Genomic DNA, 12871 nt, shown 5'->3' with positions numbered 1-12871 from the left:
AAAATTTCTTACTATCGTACACATAAAAATAAAGAGCTTTTATAATTTCCAGTAAAAAGAAATAGTGATTGAATGGAAAGGAATATAGTCAAAATAACAATATATGTTTTGTTCATAGTAAATAGTTTTATATTTAGACCGATTACAAAGGCGCTTTAAAAGGAAAGGTTTGGTTGTACTAAAAAAAAGGACCCATGATGGCTGCCGCTTGAAGGTGATGCATGTATTTTACGACTGTTGCAAGACTTATTTGCAGTTTTTTTTTTGTATTTGTCATAGTTTGCAGACTTATCTAGTGTTTAATTTAGGAACATTAAGAGATTTGCGTACAAATCAACTTAAATGGCAAGATGAGGTTGCCACATCTTCAGTGAATCTTGATTAATTTTGAAAAATCACTTTTTTTGTTAACAGACATTCGGTTCCGTTATTTACTGTGGAACATTTGCAGTACATAGTGCTCGGTTAGTAATTGTACTCATACGTTCACGTATAGTTGGTTTTGGTTCTCCTGCTGATATGGGTCTGACAAGTATTTGGAAACAGTACAGAGTTCTCATTGTAATGGGCACGAGCCTTGGACTCATCCACTGGGGCTGGTACACTTTGAAGTCTCACCCACTACTACGGAGGAAAGAAGAAGAGTACATCCCAGAACCCGGAATAGTGTCCTACGTGGCCCCCGACGTGCCCTCCAAGAGAAATTAGTTCGTATGCGGTATTGAGGTATGTCCTGTTTGCTTTATATGTATACTTATGTAGTATCTTAGTAGCAGCAGCAGTCAGTCGTGTTTATCCATATTATTTCATATTAAGGTCATTTCTTAAATTTAGGGCGTTCGGTTTCCGTTCTTCAAATAATTTTGCACAAGGACGTGACCTTGAAAGGGTGAAGTATCTGAATTCAGCACCCCCGCATGAAATGTATGATATGATCTTCTGTATCACACCTATGCAGTTGAATGAAATAGAACTTTGGACAATTGCTTTAATACTTTTCATGTTATCTCAGCACTGACACCTGTCTGACTGACCACTCATCGTAACGGCGCAGTCATGAAGAAGCCAAGCTGGCTGCGGAAGAACTGGCTCTGGGTTGCGGGTGCAGCCTTCGTCGGCATCCACTTTGGCACGTGGCTCATGCAGCAGGCGATGAAAAGCTCAGCTCGTTCGGAGAAAGTGATACAAAAGAGGAGCTTGGATGAGTGATTCGATGGACTGCAAATAAGCCGTCTTTTCTTTGTCCCTTGGGAACATTCTGTTTTAAACACGGACTTTCATTAGATTGTGTATTCTCTGTGAGCCTGATGGACATTATCCCTGCATTTTTAATGACATTGTGGCTTCAGTGATATCCGGCTTCAGTCGTGCTTTGCATCTGGAGGACAATGTCGCGCCTGTCTCAGAAGCAGCCCTCCATCTGCACAGCTGTTCCTCTGACAGACCCCGACGTCTCCCAGAAGCTGGCCCTGCTGCGGCAGGTCCTCACGTCCTGCTTCGGCCCCTGGGGCAGACTGAAGCAGGTCCACAATAACGTGGGGGGGGGCATAATGACCACCTCCACTTCGTCGGTGCTGCTAAAGGCCATCCAAGTTTCCCACCCCCTGCTGAAGCTTCTGGTTGCGAGCATCCTCAACCACACCTCCCGCTTCGGCGACGGTGGCTTATTTGCCGGGATCCTGAGCCTGTGTCTCCTGGAAAACGCCCTGCGGTTGGGCGTGGACCAGGCTGTGGCAGTGGGCGTGTACAATAGGCTGCTGGGCCTCTGTGATGCCTACCTGGTCCGGGACGACTGTGGCTGCAAGATCAGGGTGGACTTCAGCAGCACCCAGACCCTGCTGACTTTGGCCCATGGGCTGCTGGCAAGTAAGCCGGCCTGCGCCCTGACCCCCGCCGAGGTCAAGCACGTGGCCCTGCAGGTCACGCGGGCATTCCTGCTGACTGTCCCGTGTGGCACCCGGGGACGGGACCGTCTGGGGGCTGCCGTGGTGGTACCTGTGGAGGGACAGCCCCCCTGGGCCTCGGCTGCCCTGGGGGGGCTGCTTGTGGACATGCCGGAGTCTCTGCACCCTGCCGATTTGGAGCTTCAGGGTGGCACGCTGATCCGGCTGGCCCTGTTTAGCGTGTCGCTGGCGGGAGACCTTCCGGAGGCTGGAGACGGGCCTCTGGAGCTGCATGGAGAGACGTGCCTGGAGGAGGCAGTGCTGGAGCAGCTCCTGAGGCTGGCCGACCAGCTGGTCTCCGACGGGGTGCAGCTCTTGGCCTGCCAGAAGGTGGTGCACCCTGTGCTGCAGCACTACCTGAGGGTGCGTGGGGTCATCGTAGTGGAGAGGCTGGGGCTCGCCATCATGGAGCCTCTCGTCCAGATGACAGGTGTGCGCTAAACCAGACATGCTTAATTCCACTAATTATTGTTGTTGAGCTAATAGAGATGTGACCCACCTGTTCTTATAGTAATCACTGGATCCCAAGCCATTCCTGGCGCACCTGCAGCCAATCCATACATTTAATTCCTCTGTGTCACACTGGATTTTTAACCCAGATTTCCTGTCAGTCCTCATTTTTGCTCCTTCCGAGCTACTAGCCAATCAAGAATGCCAAATACCTAGTACGGGTATGTTAGAAGCTGGGAGGAAGCGAAAATGTGGACGGTCGGTGGGTCCGTGAGGACTGGGATGATAAACATTGGATTAACGTAATCAGACTGTCTGAGTAATAGAGCTGATGTATGGGATGGCTAGATTGATTTTAATTTTTAGGAACTAATGAAGGATTTGCTAATTTGTTGGTTGTAATGTTCAGTAAAACATCTGCGCTGGAAATCCACTTGTTGAACTTCTGGTTCTGGTTTGCGTGTTGGTCCCGCGTTGCTGCCGCAGATGCACAGCCGCTGGCCACCTTCCAGGCCCCTGTCCCTGGCGTCTCCTACGGGCAGCTGGGGGGCCTTAGCCTGCACCAGTGCGGCTCCAGAGCGATGCTGCACCTGCTCCCGGCCGGAGAGCCGGCGACATGCACCCTGGTGCTCTGCCACCGGAACCAAACGGCACTCGCTGAACTCAAGGTGGGCTGCCAGAACCACGGTGGAACGTCGTCATATTTGAAGTGGTGGGGCTTAGTGGCACAGTGACACTGCATGAAAGCCACAGGTTCAGTTTTTGTCTTTGGACTGAATTTGTGGTCAGGATAACAGCATAATCTTTTGAGTTGTATTTTAATGCCCTTTAGTGACCCAATTTCCACCACTTTTCTAGCTTCTCTGTATAATATAGATGTCACGCTGCGCCATGTCACATGATTATGATGTCACATGATTATGATGTCACATGATTATGATGTCATTATCCTCCTCCAGGTGTCGTGTGAGAGGGCGGGGCAGGTGCTGAGGCTGATGCTGAAGGAGCCCTTTGCGCTGCTGGGAGGGGGCTGCACCGAGACGCACCTGGCGGCTTTTGTCAGGCACGAGGTGGGCAGCCCGTCCTGTTTAGCGTGGACCCAGTTTGGCTTGAATGGCGGATGAGTGAGATGAAGTGGGAGATTAAGCTAATCGCTGTAGCATCTCTGTAAGGAGCAAGTCAAAATGACAGCAAGTGCCCTGGAGTCCAGCAAGGCCTTTTCTGGCATTAGCCGGTGGAATACTTTGACCTTTGACCTCCTTGCTTCGCAGAGCAGCAGCGACGTCACAGAAGCCGTGCGTGAACTGGGCTGCTCTCGCCACGACTACATGCGGGTGGTGGGTGCGTTTTGCCACTCTCTGGAGAGTGTGGCCCGGGCACTTGGGCAAGATGGTGGAGTGACCCTGACTGATCTATGCCATGCCCACTGCTGGGGCATACCGGCTGCTCCGCCTGCTGATGTGCCGTGGGTGGAGCTGGTGCGCTCTTGTGGGTGTGGTTTAATGAGTGGCCACTCGGGCCTGGAATGGAACCTCATTGGCACAGAGTACCCTTCGTTTTCTCCAGCACTCAATCTGGGCACAGAGTCTCTGCCATGTGTACTGGACTCATTCTTTGCCAAGGCCAATGCCCTGCATGTTGCCGTGGAGAGTGCAAATCTCATACTAGATCTGAAGTATGTCATTCAAGACAGAAATTAGCAGGGTTGTCGATCTCTGTACAATTTACTGGTCTGAGCTCCGTGATTGTAACCTGATTCTCAATAAATATGAAGCAAATTAAGTTTTGACTGTTGCTGTAATCCCAGATTCATTGTTATAAATGAGCACAAGGTGGCAGCATTGCATCTGCCTGAACGTTGACTGCCTATAAGCCTATCCTAGCAGCTGGAAAATAAAACCAACAATTTATGCGGGCCTATGAGAAACGCACAGAATTGATAACGCTGCTTTTTAAAATGAACAGCACTGGCTTAAGTGTCCTAATAGTAATTTGACACTTTTGTTTGATTTAATGAACTGGAATTGGGCTTTGGAAAACTGCAGTAGAAGTAGTGAGTACAGCTTGCCACTTTTATACACCGTTTATGAAATCACTGGCGATGATATTGTGACGGATTAATGGGGAATATTTCCTAATCGCCAGGGAACGATGTATTGTTTGGGACACGCTAATAGTGGTGTCAATTATTAATATTTGATGAATAATGATTAATTTTATTGTTCCCCACATATGAAGTGTTAATTTACTTTATTTAGTTAATTGTAGGTAAAGTCAATACTTGATTAGGGTGTTAAGTTTATTACTAAGCTCCAGGCCTTATTAATAGGGTGGCGTCCTTCTCTAGAGGAGATTTCTTTAAGTGAGTCTGATTTGCGGACATTACGTGCTTCGTGGTGGAGCTGCGGCTCAGTGCCCAGCCTTGCGGCCTCACTTATCTCTCATCCCAGTCTGGCAAAGTCGCACAGCGGTGAAATGCTGGTGAGCACGGGGTGACGCCCTTGCACGCTGACGCCCTTGCACACTGACCCCTTGGGGAAATCCTGAGGGAGCTAGAACTCTGTTTGTGCTGAAAGCATTTTTTTCCATTTTATTCATAAGTATTTACATCACTGGTTAAACTCTGTCATCCTTTGCTGAAACCGACTGTAAAATGTACAAAACCATATGTAAAATATGTTCAATGAAATGTTGGGAAAATACCGAGGTTACATACATATTCTTGCTTTAATTACATAAATGTGGCTGATGCTGTTTAGAGTTTGAACCGTCCTTGCAGATCTTTGGCCTTAACTTTCACGTCTTGATTTTTCTGGGTAAACAATGGCTCATGTTTACATCAGCAGCCCCAGCAGACTTACTGTAGTGCAGGGTTCTTCAAATCTGGACCTCGAGTCTAAATCCAGGCCGTGTTTTCAGTTCTCCCAGGTAGTTAGTTTAATAATTACTGATTCTGATTGGCCAGAGGCGTCACACCTGACTGACAGGTAAAGGAAGGCTGGAAAACCAGCAGTGCTCGGACCTCAAGGACCGTGATTTGAATAACCCCACTGTAGTGGATGTGCTCTACCAGCGTTCGCTCTCCACCACTTGGTGGCGCCTAAATAAATACGTTCTAATGACGCATACATTTTATTTCGTTTTCAATCATTTTGTTATTTTGAATACATCAGGGAGATATCAACAATAAAGCTAAAAGAGAGGTTGTCACATTGTCATTATGCAGGCGGTGTCGATAGAGCACATGTTGAAATGGGAAGAGAGCCAATAGAGCAAGACGTTGATGTGGCAACCTGTAATATTTACAGAAAGCCTGACCCTGCTGACTGTGAAGGAAAAGTACAATTCAAGGAAACCTGAACACTGAAGCTGAAAATTTTGCCCTGGACTCAGAGAGCAAAGCTTCATCCACTACTGCGTGTAGATTCCTCAGACTTGGCAACATAGCTTGTGTAGTTGAGCTTCAAAATCGTGACGATTCTGTCCCTGCGTCACCCGCCGCTTTGTCCTTAGGGCGCCCCGTGAGCTGTGCACGTCCCCCGCTTCACGCCCTCAGTAGATGAAAGGTATCAGAGCTTTTCTGGATTTGGGGTAATTTTTGAATTGTTTCAAGTAGAACCTGACGGGAAACACATGGAGAAGTTATTGTCATAACAAAAGGCCATCGGTATGCAGAGTTTTCATTAAACTGCCTTTTTATGAGGTAATGTAGCTGATTGATGTATACACAGCTGTGGATAGCATTACAACATTTCACCAGCGAAGTGGCTTTAGAAATTCCCCAGTTTACTATTTTTTTTATTTGTTTCAACATCGAATCTCATCGTGTTTTTTTTTTTAATGTACGGCTGTATGTGGACAGGGACATATCAGATATCTATGAAGGGTTTTATGGCATCCTTACAGTATTTTACTGTACACTCTGTACATCCACACTGTTAGGCACTTGTCCAATTCATTCTTCAGCCATTGTTCTGGTGGACTAGCGTTATTCTGTAGGCAGGTTTTCAGTCTAATTGACCACTTATGGACATTACATAAATCCTATTTATGCAAATTCTTTGTAGCCCTCCAGGACCACCGCGGACTAACCACTAGTATATGGTCAAATAGCGCCCCCTAAGGGGTCAACTTGTACCTGTGATGGTGGCAGGCTCTTGGTCCAATGGAGCACATGGTGAAAAAAGCGAAAGCAAACGCGGGCATAGTCCAGGTTGCCACAGCGTAGCCTATCCACTCCAAGATCTCCCCAAAGAAATTGGCCCCTGAGACGTATTCAAACAGGCCCCCTGATATATAAACCAGAAAGAGGAAATCTGTGACTGGTCAACCAGAAACATCAATCCCTCACCCACCCTTACAACCTTGAATCAACCACCCACTCTGGACACTGATTTTGAGATTATCAGAAAAACTAGTGACAGCATCCTTTAGCAAAGTCAGCAAAAAATGCCCACGATGTTTAACATCTGCATTACAATGCCTATAAAGAATGCAGCCACCCTGAAAGATTAGTAAAGAAATCCAGCAACACAGATGGAATCAAGACATTTCCTAGTTTAGTAATTTGTTATATATAGTACTACCCTACCGTTTGGAATCTTGTAGGTGACTTCTCCTGGTTTTCTTAATTTTCGCAGAATATGATCACTGTGAATATTAATGGCCATTCCCACAAAGAATATTATCAGTCCTAGGAAAAGCAGAGAGAAAACAGCACCCTTGTTCCATAGAAAAATGCTTTCGGTTTTGGTTTTGCACAGTAATATTCTCCAGAAAATCACAGTCACAGCTGGGAAATATTACAAATTGAACAAGCAGGGTATTTTAGGCATAAAGGCCTTTCCTATGTTGTCATACTTAAGAATAGTTCATATAGTTTTTACTTACACAAAAACATTCTGAGGGAAGAATGAAAAATGATTGGTTCAGAGAGATAACCAGATTATAGAGGAGGTGGGTCCAAGCAGCTAAAGGAGGTGGCACAAACCAATCTGAAATATTGGTCCCACCTCCTCTACAATATCATTGATTATCTTTCTGAACCAATCACATTTTATTCTGCCCTCATAACATTTTTGTGTGAGTAAAACTCCCATGAGCAAGTAAATATGGCTTGCCATACTTCAGGTATAAGTAACCTGCAACTGGACACTTTTGCCAGTTCATACAGCTAGACTAGAGTCAATCAGGTTAAGCACATAACTCAGAGGTTTGACAACTCTGCTTGTCCATATTCTTAGCCACTGGGACTTGAACATGAAACATTCTGGTTGCAAGTCAAATTTTAGCTTCTCAAACTACCTGAAATCCTGAATGTGTATTTATGTTGAATGGTGCACTGATGAGATTCAAGTACAAAAGGGGGCATAACCAATACCCTTGACCACCATACTACATACTGGCTTCACATACCAGTCCATAAGCGAACATCTGCCCACCAGTTTTCTTCATATTCTGCACAGTGTAGCATGTTGTACCCCTGGAAGAAGCCATTGATAGAGCAGAAGATCATGGCGGAGATCATGATCTGAAGAGGGGTGGGTCGGCCCTTGTTCAGCAGGGAGTATATGAAGGTCCTGCAGGAAATATGAGGAAGCAATTTTAAAGCTCCTTGCACCACTCTTGCTTAATGAAGCCTTAGTGGGCTTTTAATGGGCACAGATGTGAGATGATGAAAGGAAAAGCTTTCCTTGGATAACCAAAAGCATTAAGTGTTATCAGCTGACGTTTCGTATGACTAATTTCTCCACATCAGCTGATAAGTCACTTTACTTCATTCCTGTCTGCCAGTGCAACCACATAATCTGAAGGATACTGAAGTCTTAGGAGAGGTTTCAGTTGAGAAACTGAAACCTGCGTCCCTCTGGCAAGGGGGTAGAAACTCTCCATGCTGGTCTTGCAAAGAAACCAACAGAGTGTCATCAGATGCAGGTATGAGCCTCACAGCACTGTGGGGGGCAAATTGGCGGGTTCCGCACCGCATCTCCAGGATTTTGGCAGAAAAATGACACGTGGGAAAAAAAACACTGCAGAAAAGGCACTGATGGAAGTTAAAATCCACTTCGACGTGCATCGGGATGAGGAATGTTATTACAAACAGATGCTTGTAAAAGAGCAAGTAACGCATACTGACCTGCATCAAAGAATGTCTGTCACGAGGTGACAAAGACAGATAAGAATGAAAGACACATTTAAGCTAGATAAACCGGCAAAACGGCTGACACTCATTCATGCACTGTCCTTATCTCCTATGGACTGCTCCTGCAGCATTTTTCAGCTACATCTCATAGCTTCTGTTGAGTTTTAATATTTTATCCTTTGGACCTTCAATGGAGTATCATCGGCCCTTACAGCCGTCTCAGAACCTAGCTACCTGCAGTTTTACAGGCATGTTAATAGCATCTCTCATCATGATATCTCTGTATACATGTAAAGCACCTTTCTACCAAACTATGGTGCTATGGGCTTTACCAGCATAGCCACTGAGATACACTCTTCAGCGACACACAATTTAAATGCAAAAGACGAATTACGGACGCAAATCATTCTCCGCTGAAATTGCAGTCACAATCCTGTACCATAGCAAGCATTCATGGCTACATCATTGTAACAGACCCATAGAGCTCTTGTAGGACATTCTCATGCTCACTCTTCTGGGTTCCAGCCCTCATCAAATATATTCAGAAGTACCTTTGGAAGTAGTGCAAGCAGAAGGTGGACAGCAGCAGGTTCCGGCCCACGATAGAGACTTCATCCGCAGTGTAGAGCAAGACCATCGGCACCAGGAAGGAAGGCAGCTCCTGAAGGAACCACGCCACTTTGGCAGGAACCATCAGGGCTGGTTTAGAGGTGTCCAAATATCGGCCATAAGGAGTCTCTATCTTCCTCTGCCTGTTGAAGTAGGTCACCGAGGCTAAGATTAAGCCCCAGCTGCACCAGTACACCACGTCCTGCTGACACGACATGCTCCTCAACTAATTGTCTTCTTCCACTCTGGGACGACTATCTCTCCATCTGCAAGCAGCTCAAGCCCCTCCCACAGTGAGGTCTGGCTCCGTAGCAAGAGGCACAATACTGAACGTGTAATCAGAGAAGTCTATGGGATTCGGGATTCCACAGCTCTTACACTTCACAGAATTTGGGAGAAAAACAATACATGTATACGCATAAGTTATAGAAAACTTTTGTGACTCAGCTTTGTCTATCAGAACAATTGCAGCTGCAATTGGCTTTTATTAACAAAATAATAATATCCTCTGAGTACACAACTGAAAATTGCTAATAAGTGCATCTTGCCTTTGACCAGGCAAAATGTTCTTGTAAAAATATTTGATTTATGAGACAAGGCTGACAATAAGAGCTCATAATTTTGCACATCAGCCATAATAGCACATAAAAAAAACTAGTGGATGATCTACATTCCTGTGTTGCATTACATGAACAGTGTAAATATTACCCTACAGCCAGGTCTTAGTTGTGAGCATATTGCTGGAGAACTACATGTATTTGTTCTCCATTAGCACGGTATAAATAAAAGCATTCATGTTGTTTTTCCTGGTGGTAAATTTACTCATGTTATCCATTCCAGGGTCTTACTGGAAGTCAAAGTACTGCAAGCTTCCCATTTATGTGTGCCAAAATCAGCTGGTTCTTATTATATAAAAACGCCTCAGGAGAGTGGTTTCCTGCAGGATATTCCCTCACAATATTCTTTTTGTGAGGAAATGAGATGGAATTTTATAGTCAACAGTCTACAGAAACAAAGCTCAGCTGCAACTGAGCTCAGCAGGCAGGGAGGAACCAGGCCACCAATCACAACTTTCGCCTGTGGCTGGGCAAATGCCAACCAATCACAGATTTTAAAAACATTTTACTATATACATAAGGAGGAAGCCAATTTCTTAAAGACTTTTTGGGCTCTTATACCCAATCACCCCAGCTCTCCAGTGCCCCACCCTCAAAATATCCTGGACCTAGGCCCAGTCTAAAATAGCATTTCGTAATACATACCCCACCGTCATGACTTAAGTTACCCTGCTGCCTTAATGAAAATGAGCAAAAAAGGTGCCTGAAAAAAATACTGCGTATGAGTTATATTAGATAGATCCAGGTGTGGATCGATGCTTTGGGGCCATTTTGCTTTTTGAAATCCACGCACTCTTGTTAAGATCAATAGCACAAAGAATTGCCATGACAACCACACACGGCTCTGGATTTAATTAAGAGATCACAGCACAGTTCATCTCTCATTTCTCAGTTTGTGGGTCTGTGTCTGTAAACAATATATATATTTTTTTTTGCAAACAGCGGCCTGGTTCTTTTATGTTTTTTGGACTTTTTTTCTTACTTTTTGGGACTTTGGTCTTGCTTCTAGGAACCCGAAGTTGTCCTAGCAGTGCATTTCACAGAACTTAATGTTTCCTATTCTTTTTGAAAGACACTTGAGGTCATCCTCGAATCATGAGAAACTGTCGGAAAAGTTGACGTCATCTCTGGCATTACAAAGTCGCTTCAGCCGTCTGTCTGGCTGGTTTCTGAACATTCCCAATGTCTCTGATGTCTTAGAAATTCTGAGCCTGGAAGTAACCTGCCATGTAGCAGAACCAGGATTAAAGCAGGATTTAGAAACGCAGATTTAAAAACATATATATGGTCTTGTAATGTTCCCCAGAGATAACTGCTTATCCTGGGCAGGATTTTGGAAATGACATTCATCTGGAATCACTTCATGTAGCAGTTGCACCTGAAACTGCCTTATGCTGCCGCCCCCCCTCCCCCACCATTCATCCACTGTAAATAAAACCCACTGCAAAGACCTAATTGAAGTTTTCACTGCTTTGTACATACAGGCAGTGTGTGTGAATCCCCATGTGCCCTGCAATGGCTCTGCAGCCTGTCCAGGATGTGGCCTTTACTGCCTATTGAAAGTTCAATGGATGAATTTGCACAGTATTTAGCTCACTTTCATCCAAGGCATTAATAACTCGGGATGCATCTGTACTTTAAACAATCCCTTGACATGGTTGTATCAAAACCACATGGGAAGAACTTAGTACAAATTCTTTCAGTGTAGCCAACAGCCAGTCCATCCAGAGCCCAAAATGTACAACTTCTGAGAGACTGAAGACAAATGCAATTTGGCCGAAGGACAGCAACCCAGAGACAGGCAAAGGAGGGGAACCGTCCTGCGGAGCCTCCTCTGCAGTCAGGATCTCGCAAGCAAGCAGTTGTGGCAGGTTGCATTTCTCATGTGACTCATGTGAGCAGCAGCTTGGGAACTTGGGAGTCTAGTATTATTCCTTAAAGTTTCACATTGGTGCAAGGAGCAAACCTACTGTTGCATTGTGCAGTGAGGTACTCACCAAAATAAGCAAATAATGTCAATGTTATCAACACTGCAACCCAAGATAAATGGATGACACACTCTCGGTATCTCCTATTGGTCATGTTTCTGCAGAAGCTGATATGGAATGACTACATCCCCAGAAGGGGAATACAAATAACTTAATCATGATGCACTCTCAAAATATACTCACTGCATAGCACTGCAGTAGTTTTGACAATTGATCCATCTTTATACTAAGCCATTCCATTAATCAGTTACCCATGGGGGGGGGGCGCTACAAAAAGTCTCCATCGATAGAAACTGTCTCACTGCTATGAACTCAACTGCCTCCAGAGGTATTTTACATTTAATTTGCATGCAAGAAAATCTCTGTGAACCTTTTATTTGACCAATCCCTCACTGGTGTCCAAGGTCTCAGATACTTTAAAGTGGAGAAGCTCTTAAATGCCTTAGCTGCCTCACCCATTAAAGGATTTCCGTAGATTATAGTAGCTAAGGGTTCTACATTTATACCTTGTCATACCAGAACTACTCTGTGTGTAGTCCCGCTGGGGGTTTATGCATCAAAACCCCAAACCACAAATATTTACCCTTCTCATATGCAGATGTTTCCAGAGTAGTGAAAAGAGCCAGCAATCAATCCCCCCAGTACCCGGCTGAAAGATACACTTGCAATCATTTATAATATTGGAAATAACCATCATATTACACTGGAGGAATAACTAATCTAAAGTAGGGCAAAAAAAAACTAACAGTACTAGAAAAACTAGTCTTGCAAAACCAGGGAGTCGATGTTGTGGTTAGAATATAACAAATATCAGCAAGATAACACAGCAGTTATATGCTAGAACATGAGATGCTTGGTTTAAGCATCAAGACAGGGCAAGCTCTTTAAGCCAAACTGCAGGTAATATATCAAGCTGCAACAATATGGAGAAAATTAAACACTTTTGTAGGAATGAAGACAACCCAAGCTTTGAAGAAAGATGGTTTCCACCTGCTAAAGTTGTTTCACACATTAATAGCTGAAGTGACTAAACGCAGACAAACTGACTTCAAGAACAAGAATGTAACAGTTTAGATGGCATGCAGGAATTTCAGCTTTCCAGTTTGTCAACAGAAGACACAA

At 44.8% G+C, this 12871-nt stretch overlaps 4 protein-coding genes across 4 annotated transcripts; 3 read left to right on the top strand and 1 right to left on the bottom strand.

The window, feature by feature from the left end:
- The first annotated feature begins 183 nt into the window (after window positions 1–183).
- LOC140588166 (uncharacterized) lies at window positions 184–708 on the top strand. Its single transcript, XM_072709495.1, has one exon. The coding sequence runs from the start codon at window positions 520–522 to the stop codon at window positions 706–708; it is 189 nt and encodes a 62-aa protein (XP_072565596.1). The 5' UTR covers window positions 184–519.
- A 348-nt stretch (window positions 709–1056) lies between these two features.
- Window positions 1057–1211, top strand: LOC140588167 (uncharacterized). Its single transcript, XM_072709496.1, has one exon. It carries the CDS (start codon window positions 1057–1059, stop codon window positions 1207–1209), a length of 153 nt encoding a protein of 50 aa, XP_072565597.1. The 3' UTR covers window positions 1210–1211.
- A 177-nt stretch (window positions 1212–1388) lies between these two features.
- mkks (MKKS centrosomal shuttling protein) lies at window positions 1389–4175 on the top strand. The gene is made up of 4 exons (XM_023796276.2): window positions 1389–2373; window positions 2880–3061; window positions 3353–3463; window positions 3665–4175. The coding sequence occupies exons 1-4, from the start codon at window positions 1389–1391 to the stop codon at window positions 4091–4093; spliced, it is 1707 nt and encodes a 568-aa protein (XP_023652044.2). The 3' UTR covers window positions 4094–4175.
- Window positions 4176–5512: 1337 nt separating this feature from the next.
- On the bottom strand, window positions 5513–12752 carry LOC111835705 (3-oxo-5-alpha-steroid 4-dehydrogenase 2-like). The gene is made up of 5 exons (XM_023796284.2): window positions 9087–12752; window positions 7809–7972; window positions 6985–7086; window positions 6532–6682; window positions 5513–6012 (listed from the first exon to the last, which is right to left on the bottom strand). Exons 1-5 carry the CDS (start codon window positions 9359–9361, stop codon window positions 5946–5948), a joined length of 759 nt encoding a protein of 252 aa, XP_023652052.1. The 5' UTR covers window positions 9362–12752; the 3' UTR covers window positions 5513–5945.
- Window positions 12753–12871: the final 119 nt, after the last annotated feature.

The sequence above is a fragment of the Paramormyrops kingsleyae genome, chromosome 3 (assembly GCF_048594095.1).
Source record: "Paramormyrops kingsleyae isolate MSU_618 chromosome 3, PKINGS_0.4, whole genome shotgun sequence".
NCBI classification, from domain to species: domain Eukaryota; kingdom Metazoa; phylum Chordata; class Actinopteri; order Osteoglossiformes; family Mormyridae; genus Paramormyrops; species Paramormyrops kingsleyae.
The sequence above is the reverse complement of the archived record's forward strand: the minus strand, read 5'-3'. Positions and strand labels throughout refer to the sequence as shown.